The sequence below is a fragment of the Megalops cyprinoides genome, chromosome 18, assembly GCF_013368585.1.
Source record: "Megalops cyprinoides isolate fMegCyp1 chromosome 18, fMegCyp1.pri, whole genome shotgun sequence".
Taxonomy (NCBI): domain Eukaryota; kingdom Metazoa; phylum Chordata; class Actinopteri; order Elopiformes; family Megalopidae; genus Megalops; species Megalops cyprinoides.
Genome location: NC_050600.1, coordinates 1,368,704 through 1,380,211, shown reverse-complemented (window position 1 = coordinate 1,380,211; position 11,508 = coordinate 1,368,704). Strand labels below are relative to the sequence as shown.

The following is an 11,508-nucleotide window of genomic DNA, read 5'->3' as shown; positions in this document are numbered from 1 at the left end:
GTAGTATCAGTTACTGCTGAAAACACGGCTAACAGGCTAACAGGAAATTACACATCAGGGAAACTGAAAAGCAAAAACTTCCTCAGCGAGCAAACAGTAATAAGCAAAACGCAGTCCCTGAATGTGGACAGATCCTGGGCGCTCGCTGTAAATGTCAGCGCTGTGGACGTGCAGGGTAGCGGTGGTGGGGGAGGTGGGGTGGTGAGAGAGGAGAGATGAGGGCACGCAGAGTCTGTGGGAAGCACTGACAGCTCTGATCACCTCTCATCACTTGGAGATATTCCCCAATTAAAGCCCTTCATCATTCAAGCTCCTCTTCCCGTCAAAGTGACTCACAGTAGATGGAATAATTCGTGTAACATCTGCCCCACCCTTAGTAATAACCACGATGTGTGCGCAATACAACGCCGAGGCAGATAAACAGGATTTGAACCCGTGGCCCTCTGGCCTCTATCCAAACATCCCCACCACTACTCCATTACTGTTGATACCTATGAGTTTATAGACCAGAAACTTCTGTGCCATCGTAATGACCAAAATACGTTGTCAGTGACTAAAGCCACGTAGGCACTAGGGACTCAATCTCTGGATAAAGTCCTTCAGCCAAGAACCATAGATAAAGAAAGATTATTGTGTTAAGCATCTGTTATATGAAGCTATGATGACAAACCAGACATTGCAGGGCTCTTGGAGGGGCTGCCCATCCCTGCTGCTGACCCAGGGTCAGTGAGCTACGGCAGATCAGCCTGCTTTCTCCAGCTTTCCAGCAGTTGCTCCCAGATCAGCAGGAAAAGCAAACATGGCAAGGCGTTATCGGAGCTGAGTGAGGTGGTGTGGAGTGACGCTCACCTGGACACACACCTGCCACCTTTAAATTACATTATCAGTACATGAGAAAATCTCATGCTTATTAAACTTGCTGGGTCCTCCAACCCCAGAGTTGGAGTAGACCTCTGACTGCTGGCTTTTGTTCAGGCTGGAGTACCGTTGTGAAACCCTGACCTACTGTCCCCTCAGCCATTCAGCAGTTTAAAGCAGCTAACTGTGCTGTGATGTTAACGGGACACCATTATGCCAGTGTTTATTTCATATTTATTTGGAACAAACTGTGGAAGTTCTGTTGACACTACGGGGCCAGTAATGGGAAACAGACAGTGCATGTACAGGGCTGGGTGGGAGAACCTGAAGAAGATTTCTTTCCAGAACAGAGCAGAGGTTAATTAAGATTATCTTTGATTAGTGCTCCAAAGAGATTCAGTCAGGAATCATCCTTTCTTTCTGAGAGAAGGTCCTCCTGTTTCTCCACAAACAGCTCCATCCCGAGCCAAACCGCAGGGACTGGGGGAAACCGTGCAGTGAGCTGCGATGCAAAACAGACCACCCTGCCGGTTTCTCCATTCACCATTTAGAGAGACGCGCCCATCCATCATCATGTTTCAAAGAGCTACTTATCTCCGCTGTGTCTAAGAGAGAGAGAGAGGAGAGAGAGTTTATCTCCTCTCAAAAGCCCTCTGATGGATGAGCTTAGGCTACGGCTCATGTTTACTTTACAGAAAAGTCCAAATATGAAGGAAAGCAGACACTACAACAAAATGTTGTCAAACTCAGAGATCCTCCAGGTCCAGGCGTAGCTGTAATGTCATTCGCTCATGGAGGGAGAGTAGAGCCAATGGCAGGGTGGAGGAGCAATCTCCCTCTCAAGGCGTGACAGTGATCTAATGTCCTGCTGCGAAGTTACAGGCATGGACATGATCTGAACCTAACCTGGAGCTGAAGGATCATGGGATATTTCACAGCCATTTCTTGTGCCTGATGAGCGAGAGTAAACCCTGTGTATTTCTTCACAGGCATCTGAGCGTACTGAAGAGGCCAGCTCCTCTCCATCTGAAGCCCCGGGGGAACCGCGGTGATGCACACGAGGCGGGGCACTGCCGTCACCATAGCACCCAGGACCAGGCCCTGGAGATCACCTGCTCTCACCTCGGGGAGGTTTGACTATCTTGGTGGCACATGGCATGGCAGCACCGCTTTAAGCTGTTCTTCAAATCCCAGCACCCATATGGCTCAGAAAGGCCCTGAGCTAAGCCAATACATCAGGACTGATCACACCTCTTATGATGGAAAAAATCTAATAAAAATAAGAAAATCTCCACCCCAGGAAGTAGTTCATCACAACAAGCAATAAACTGTGAAACAGGGAGAGTTTTATTTTTTATCTATTTGGTTTTGCCCCCAGGGTGAGAGATGTTTTTGATATCCACCCCTCACCTCAAGCTGTGGCCTTTTATAACATTTGGAGTCAGTCTGTAGCTCTGGCTCATCTCTCACCACGCCATGTGCCCTCTTTCATCAGAGCCCTTAGCCTCTTTATTTCACAACAGGAGAACAATTTGGGTAATTAATTTGGGCAATTAATCATAGTAAGCCTCTCTCTCACAGCAGTGCAAGAGAAGCTTAACAAGACAGCAGATTAATAGAGAGTGCTTCAAAGTGCTCATCTGCTACACTGGACATGACGCCACCTTCAGGTTGCTGGATTTGATTTGTGTAGTAGAGTCCAGGACAGGTCACTTGCTACTTTTACGCAAACTCTGTCCCCCCGGTTTATGAAGCTGGGGCTTCCCACGAGAGCAATGGAAGGACACAGCTGCACAAATATGAATCTATAAGCCTCTGGTCAGAAGTCAAACCTCCTCAAACTCCCTCCAGGGGCCATTAACCAAAGTGTTAAGAATCAATAAAATAATATTTTTATTAAGATACAAAAAAAATTATGCATGTCATCTTTTCAAAAGAAAACAATATGTCCATGATTGATTAGGCTAGAAGCAACAGCAGTTGTTTTTTAAATTGAAATTGAAATTCCTGGGAGCGCTGTAGTACATCATGCTGCCTGCTCACAGCACCAGCTCCCCGGCCCATCTCCCTGACACAGCAGGGCCCGCTGACCCCAGAGCTCAGTTTAAAGAACAACACCGCTCTGGAAAAAAGGGCTGAGCGAGTTGCCGTGCGGCCCAGTTTAACCAGCTGCTTTAGATCACAGGCCGGTCCCCTGCCTCCGTTTCATAACGGGCCACTCCCAGCACCACATCAAAGATTTGGCCGTGCCAGGGAATACAGTCAGAGAAATGCTGCAAAGGATGATGGGAAGAGATACACTTTTAAAAATGTGTGTATATGATGTGCGGAACAGTGTCAGTGAATATCCAGCTGTGTGTACAGACAATCTGTAAAGTGTGAGCTCACCCTGAACACAGCCATCTGTCAAGTACAGATATAATATAAAATCATAATGTAATATACACATGGCTCTCTGAATGGGCCAGAATTTAAGACCTGATCACACCTGCCCTAGTTACTGGACCGTCTCTGCACAGTAAAGCTCCTGCCCTGGCTACCCTTAGAGGGTCCCCTTCCAAGCCTTTCTGTGCCCACCCTCCCTCTGTGCCAAACTGCTGCTATTCTCATGCTGATACAATGAGCTGATGAATGTTTCATGCCATTCCCCTGCTAACACTGTTAGGAGCATCTCAGGAGCCCGCCGACCACCTTTTCCCAGGGCCAGGGAATCATCTTCCAGTTTTTTTTTCCCAATCAGCCTTGAGCTTTCTGGTTTTTCAGTTCCCTCTGGTAAACACGTCACACACATTGGGACAATTTCCGCTGTAGAAAAGCACTATGACAACTAAAATCAGACTGATTGATGACTGGAAAGAGAGGCTGGTGCTAAAACCTCCTGATAGCAACTGCCTTGTAAATGAAGCCACTGTGTCATCACAGGATGCAGCTCTTAACAGCAAGAAGATCTCTCACTCTGAACACACAGCGCGGGTCCTGCTAGCTGCCCTCTCCACTTTGTTTCCGTGGTGATGCCGTAAAGGAGAAGGGTGTGCCTCACCCCCCTTAAATCAGCCGCTTCAGAGACGATCAGTGAGTTACAGCAGAGACCCTCCAGGAGGCACAGGATCCCAAACAGAGCTCATGACAGGAGGCCACCCAGACAGAGCCCTTAACTCCTGCTGATTGCAGGGAATAAATCCACGTTCAAACTGGGGTATCGACCAAGAAAGTGCAGGCGATTGCAGCAAAAGTGCCACCCGTCACACGCATGCTAGCCCCCTGCTGGGGCACAGACAAGGTGCTGACGTTCATGTGGCACAGACGCTCAACCTGCAACTGCATAATACCCACGATATCCACTCTAACTTGCAACAAAATCATCACAGACTCACACAGCCGCCTTACACAGAGCTAAGAAGGGTAAAAAACTGCACAGGCTAATGTAAGGCACGTGCATTACAAAAAAAAAAACAAAACAAAAAACTTGTGAATGTACAGCCTAAAGCCAAAGCTTTAAAGTGAGATTTAAAGTTAAGCGTGCAGCAGCTAATTAATCAACCTCAAGTAAACCCCAGATTTAAATCCTGTCCACCTGCCACAAGGAGGAACAGAGCGGAGACTTCCTTATCATTATCTGCCTCTCTGCTAATCTCTGTGTCCCGCTGCACTCACACACACACGCACACACACACGCACACACACACAGACGCTGAGAGTGCGTTTCCCTGCGTTTCCCCGCCTGGCCCACTGTTGGAGGAAAAACAGGATGCGAGTCTGGGAGTTACCTTGGCAGGGTGAGGGGGAGAGGGGATAAGGGAAGAGGCTGGCGGCTCTCCAGTGCAGCTCTCACTTACAGCTAAAGAGCTACACCCCGCCAGACCTGCACTGTCCATACAGCCCACAGACTCCACAGGCCTGAGCATGCTACACACAGGAGCCGTAGGGCAATATCCGCTGCAGGACTACCTTTTAAGTTTATCTAACTGCTCTTTTTAAAGGAGAATACACCTTTCTGTTAGCATTTCATCATGTTGTTCAGATTATGAAGAAGCAGATTACTTTCAGTATCATATGCAGCTTTTCTCTTTGGCATTTTTCAAGTCATATGATGCCCAGAAATGAATACTGTGAAAATCAAGGCCTGTGTTCGACAGAGAAAGTTTACACAATGCAAATTCCTTTTTGTAAGTTGATTTTTAAAAATTTTTTTGTAATTTTTTTTTTATGAGGAAACACAGGGAATATGAGGCCGTTCAGATTAAAATTCTTGGATGGAAACTCCACCTCATTCCTCTCACCCTGTCGTGCCAGGAGCACATCTGGATAAATCTGCGCTCCGAGACGAAAGCACCTCACACCACAGCACAATTAAGAATCCTCCCTTCCACCATACCGACATCCTCTCGTAAAATCGTGCTGAAGTTCAGCCAACAGGCATTCATGGGCAAACCACATGTGTTTGGAATTCACACACTCTAAACATGTTACTGACAGGTTTGCCCCTGTTCCAACGCAACCTTTTTGGATCTATAATTTCCTTCTTCTTTTCAAAGAAAATCCTTTTTGACGAAAGACTCATTTGCATTTTATCAATATACTACTATTACTACTACTACTATTAATAACAATAATAATAACAACACTTCAATAACTGATATTGAAAAAATATTTTTCTTTAGCGCAGGAGGCGAACAGTGGAATCTTGATTAGTTCACCTGAGCCAGTTACTTAACGTGAGCCTCTAGAGTAACTGCCAGCTGCAGTACAAACATGAACAGCAAGTGAAGCTCTCAGCATCCCTGCCCTTTAAATGGAGCATCTCTCTTTGACTATTTTCGGCATGTGTAAAACTCACAATGCCAGTCAAACAGCTTATACGGGCACGGTTTCTACCCTCGGTGATGAGAGATGACTGGATAACACAATGAGTCTGACTACAGCCTGGCTGCTGAAGCAGTGGGAAGGTGTGTGTCCCTGGGGGGAAATGACATCAGCAAGCTGCCCCTTTATAATGAAACTGCAGGCGCAATAATTTCATTAATAATCAGCCCAGGAGAGGCTGAAGCAGCCTGCAGGGGAAATAGAGCTTCCCCATACTATAAATCTAACTGCCAAGCACCCACGCACACCAGCATATACAGCTTACTGTTTCTTTTTGGTGCAACATCCATATTACATCCATTATCACCGTTCTCTCCATCCCAGAATAAGTGCTGTTTCCTCTCACCTCCTTCTCTGATCTTTGCTCTTACCTCCTTACTGAATGAACACTAATGTTTGTATCTATTTTGAGTCTTTGACCATTTTCTCTGGAGAGAGATATTGTTGTCAGTTGTTCTGGCAACGGCACATCACACTCGGCGTGGTTCACCTGCAGACAGCGGTTAATGGAATCCCGCAGCGGACTCTCGATATTGACACAGACACAATGGAGCCATCTTTACAGAAGCTATCAGGTGGAGCAGCATCACCCCATCAACACTGGGGACATTCACTCATATTGGACATGTTTTTCATATCCCTTTCATATCCCTTTCACCTTAGTGTTTATTTGCAAGACTGTGGATATGTACCCAAGCTGGATCACATCCTTCACTTTATTAAATCTCTTCCTTGCTTCTCTGTGAAGTGAAATTTGTCATTCTATCCTGTCATGTCCTATCCTATGTGTGTGTCTGTGCATGTTTGTACACAGTATATATGCACACACACACACACAAAAGTTCACATTTTTATGTACTGTACGTGAAAATACAGCAAGTTCCAAGGTAATGATGAGACTGACAAATAAACAAAATATAAATAAAATATCATGAGTTCAGTCATAAATTGGATTAATAAGGAGCGATTATAGAGATATGACCATAGAGATTCTAGCTATCACAATACTTTGTTGAATGTTTTCATCATATTCTCCTTCAAGAAACAGCAACTGCATTTGAAGTGCATTAAAAATAACTAACATCAACAATTTAGCTGCTGATTTCAAATTTACATTTACACTGGTTTAAGAAATCTGACCTAAAGGAAAATACAGGCACACTATCTGAGAGCATGATAGTGTGGTCAGAATTCAAATATTCATCTCTCATAAGTGTGATTAATACCATGGCCTGTTTATGTAAAAATGTACTGAGAGGGTCACTGGCATAGCAACGCTGGATAGTCTCGCTGTTTGTAGGAGTGGTGTGATGCCCCCTACCTGCAGGGTTCTCCAGGCTGGGGGAGGCAGGGTTTGCGGGACTCCAGCCGGGCTCCTCTCCTGATGAGCCTGCCTCCTGGGAGATGCAGACCAGCAGCAGACGCCTCAAGCTCAGCAGGTCTGTGTCCTTCAGCCCCGCCTCCAGCTGCCTCAGCAGGGCCCCGCCCGGCTGGCAGGTCAGCACCGTCACCTGCACAGGAAGGAGCCGCCATTTTACAACATTTCATTTTACCATCATTTAACCACTCCTGGTGAGATGCAAGGGAGGCTTCGACTAGATTCTATCTCACCAAGAACAACATTAAAAAAAAGATCAAAATAACTCACTACAAAAGAATGAAGAAAGGCTTGCACAGTTTTTGCTCCTATGAATTTATTCATACATTCATACATACACATCATTCATTCATACATATTCATACACAGGATGATGTTTCCACTGGATCATTATCAGGTCATCACTTAATAACAAATAAGGAGCATGAGCTCTTACCTTCTCTCATCATATCTTAGAACACTTCAGTTTATAATTACCTCACAAAGGATCCCTGCAGACATCTAGCCTCACTGTGATGAAAGTTAATCATAATTACGCCTGTTTCAAGAACAGAGCAAAGCTATTATGGCACTGATTTCTGATGTCTCTGATGAAATGGAGCATAAAATCTCTTTTGATGTAATTAGAGAAGATCTGAAATCAGATATATTTAGCTGAAGAAAGACCAGCAGAAGTTCAAATGCAACATAATCACATTGGGGATAAAAGTAATGATCTGAGTAATCTGATTATGTGTCACTGTCTTCCGTCCTCTTCCTGACCAGACAGCACTTCTGTCACTCTGGACAACTCTGAGAAGCAGAAAATAGCTGCAGCTGACCGTATATTTACAGTCAGCGGCCTTAATACCCCATCTCACCACTGCTTCAGGCGGAAACAGGCCTTTCGTTTGCTCGACAAGGGCTTCAAATACAAATGTTTCCATTGTGGAAAGGATGCTAAGTACAGCTGCGTTTCTGACGAGGCAGTCCTGCTATGGTGCTATATGCGAGTCTCCCTCTCTCTCTCCCGCCTGTACGGCCGCTTAGCCACGAGCCGCAGCACTGAGACGCAGAGAGCCCAGTTTATGGCCCGTTTAATTTCAGAGCCATTAGGACCGCACGTGTGTTTGCGCCGGACGGCCGGGGCAGGGCCTGGGATTTTGGGAGAGGGAAACCACCAACATGGCGCAGACCAAGGCATTCCTCACAGAGCATCTTTCTGAGGCAGCATGAGTTTGGCAGCTCACTCGTGTGTCACCATGGCGCTCACAAAGGAGAATGGGAGGTCAGGGCACGCAGTTAGGACCCTTTCACATATATCCAAAGCATCCGAATGCCCATCCGCTCACTCTCATCTCCCGGGCGGGAGGCTGATCCACGGGGCCCATCTCCCGGGCGGGAGGCTGATCCACGGGGCCCATCTCCCGGGCGGGAGGCTGATCCACGGGGCCCATCTCCCGGGCGGGAGGCTGATCCACGGGGCCCATCTCCCGGGCGGGAGGCTGATCCCCGGGGCCCATCTCCCGGGCGGGAGGCTCATCCACGGGGCCCATCTCCCGGGCGGGAGGCTGATCCCCGGGGCCCATCTCCCAGGCAGGAGGATGTGTAAGGCTGTCTCCGCAGCAAACAGACTGCTGGCAGGAAGCAGTCCGCTGCCAGCCCCTCCCCCACTCCGCTCGCTAACACTGATGTGCGGCTCGTATTGTTCTGGGCGGCAGTGTAGCACAGTGGTGAGGAGCTGGGCTCTTAACAGAAATCTGGCTTGGTTTGATGCAGTGCTGTTGTACCTTTAAGCAAAGTACTTACCCCACAATTGCCTCAGTAAATGTAAAAACTGTAACGTATATAAGTCGCTCTGGATAAGAATGTCTGCTAACGTGCCAACAACATAATGTAATGTATGGCATTCGCTGAATTCCTGCTAACATATCACATATTATTTTTACAGTATTCAACAACTGATAAAAAGGTACCATGCCATTTTTAAGTGTTAACTACTGCATTATCCAGAAATTCCTGATATTTAGAACCGGCCGTGCTGGGCTGTAAGGTGATCTACTTTCACAGTATCCTGGCCCAGACACATGGAACAGAGCAAGCAAAAAGCTTGAATTTAGCTGTAGTTCTATTTATTTTAGGTTTTGCCAGTAAAACTGACTGACCTGATTCTGAGAGGCATATTTGCACTCTGGGGGCTTGTAGTAATTCTAGCACACTGAAATTGCATACTAGTTTCAAAAAGTAAACTACTTCATGTGAAACGCGAAACAATAGTCCTCGTACCTTGTATCACATGTAAGCGGAACATAGAGGGTGAGATACAACAAAAGCTGTATGTGTCAGCGCTCTGATTGAATGGGCTTTGCCCTGCCCTCCCGCTCGGGAGCAGGGGTTACTGCAGTGGGGCTTCATGTCCAGATGACATTCTGGAGTAACTGGGTACTCAGTAATGCCCATTCACTAGGGTGTCTGCCCCAACGAAAACCGGTTATAACTTCTGTTACCTAGGCAACCCACAGGAGCCTTGACTGTTTTTTTGGATGTGTCATCAAAATTTGCTACTGAATAACACAATCTCCTACATGTGAATATTAATATGAATTTGATACTGAATAGACTAATACTGTGGCAGATTGCGAGCCCCGTCTGTGATGACGGGCTGATCAGTCAGGCTTGGAGCTGCAAGGCTGTGCAGTTTGGCTGGCGCCTCACACTGACGCTACAGCTGACTGTCAAACAGCATCTTAGGGCAATAAACTGGATTTCCAATCCGACTGCTGGATTTTCAAACTCATCGCTGAAAAATCCACAACAGGTACAACATGTTGAATGAGAGTGGCGAAGCAGTCAGTGAATGGGAGTGAAGCATATACATGTGGAAGTGAGTTTGGCTGGGAAAGGTCTGACGGTGAACTGTGAATTCAGCCGAGGGTCTGGGGAGGCCAGCATAAGCACAGACCGGGCCACGCCGGCCGTGTCACATGACTGACCTCGACGGAGCTGCTGCTGACGTGGCTGTCCCCGGTCATGTGACGCAGGTACTGCTTGAACTGCAGCAGGCTGTCCTGCACGGCCTGCCGGAGCAGCCCCCCCATCGGCCGCACAGTCCCCTCTCTGGGCATCGAGCGCAGCTCCTCCACACACGAGCGAAGGCGAGCCAGGTTCCCCCTCACCTGCTGGGGGGGGGGGGGGTGGAGAGAGAGGGTGAGAGAGAGGTATGACGGGTAATAACCTACTTGTTTAAACACGGCAACAAACAATGCTGACCTGCTGACAGTTTTATCTTTCTTACAGTATTGCATATTTTCCTGCTGTTGCTCCTCCACAGGCCATAACTTACCCTTTTCCATTTTTACAGGTGGATCAAGAAAAAACACAGAGCATCTCCAAGAGAGAACTGAAAATCCAGAACACCCAGGCCAATTTGTTAGGTACACAGGTATGACAGCAATGCCCTGCCCGGGAATCAGACCTGAAACCTGCTGTTGTGCGCTCTGGCCCATGTACCGTAGGCATCTCAATATTACCATAGCAACCGAGGTATGGTGCCTGGCTCAAAGGCTGGGATACAAGACCCTGATCCTCAGCAGCACAGTTAAGTGCCCTGTAGGGATGGCTCTCTGCTGCTGCTGTGGGTGGAGTCAGAGCTGGCCACACCCCCTGGCCCGGGACTCACCACAAAGGGCAGCAGGCACTCTGTCTGGCTGTGGGTGGAGTCAGAGCTGGCCACACCCCCTGGCCCGGGACTCACCACAAAGGGCAGCAGGCACTCTGTCTGGCTGCTCACAGCATAGAGGCTGAGCAGCGGCAGGCGGCAGGGCCCCTCCAGGCAGCTCGCCAGGGTCAGGAAGTCATCCAGTGCCTCGCACACGTTGAAGCAGGCGTTCAACCACCAGGGCGGCGACGTGTCCACGATCAGGATGCGGGGCGGCTGGCGGGAGAAGGAGGCGGGGCAGCACACCTGGCCGCTGCCCGCCCTGGGCCTGCTCCGTGAGGTCATAACACACAGGCCTGCGCAGAGACACACATTTCAACACATGTACATTTATCCATTTGGCAGACGCTTTTATCCAAAGAGACGTACAAGTGAGGCAGAGTACAACACAAGCAGAAAACCACAAGCGGTCAACAATATTAGAAGCGCTGCATGATCAGGTTTCAATGGTTGGCCAGAGAAGGTACAAGCTAGCTGCTAGAGATACGAGTGCATTAAACCATTACATTCCTTTCATATATATATATATATATATATATATATGAAAGTTCATTCCACCATTGGGGGACAACGGCAGAGAAAGTTCTGGATAATGATTTTGTGCCACAATGTGACGGGACCACCAGAAGCCATTCGGTAGCAGAGCGTAGCGGTAGTGAGAGAACATAGGCATTTAGCACCATTATAGCTGATAAAAAGAATCCTGTTGTGT

The 11,508-nt window shown here is 47.7% G+C and overlaps 1 protein-coding gene across 1 annotated transcript in view; it reads right to left on the bottom strand.

Moving 5' to 3' along the window:
* The window catches only part of LOC118793524 (meiosis 1 associated protein), an 18,511-nt gene extending 7,430 nt beyond the window's left edge, over positions 1 to 11,081 (bottom strand). Inside the window, exons 1-3 of the mRNA XM_036551744.1 lie at positions 10,833 to 11,081; positions 10,072 to 10,257; positions 7,043 to 7,232 (exon numbers count right to left, since the gene is read on the bottom strand). Of these exons, the coding sequence (XP_036407637.1) occupies positions 7,043 to 7,232; positions 10,072 to 10,257; positions 10,833 to 11,081 (625 nt within the window). The remainder of the gene's footprint in view (positions 1 to 7,042; positions 7,233 to 10,071; positions 10,258 to 10,832) is intronic.
* Between the last annotated feature and the right edge of the window lie 427 nt (positions 11,082 to 11,508).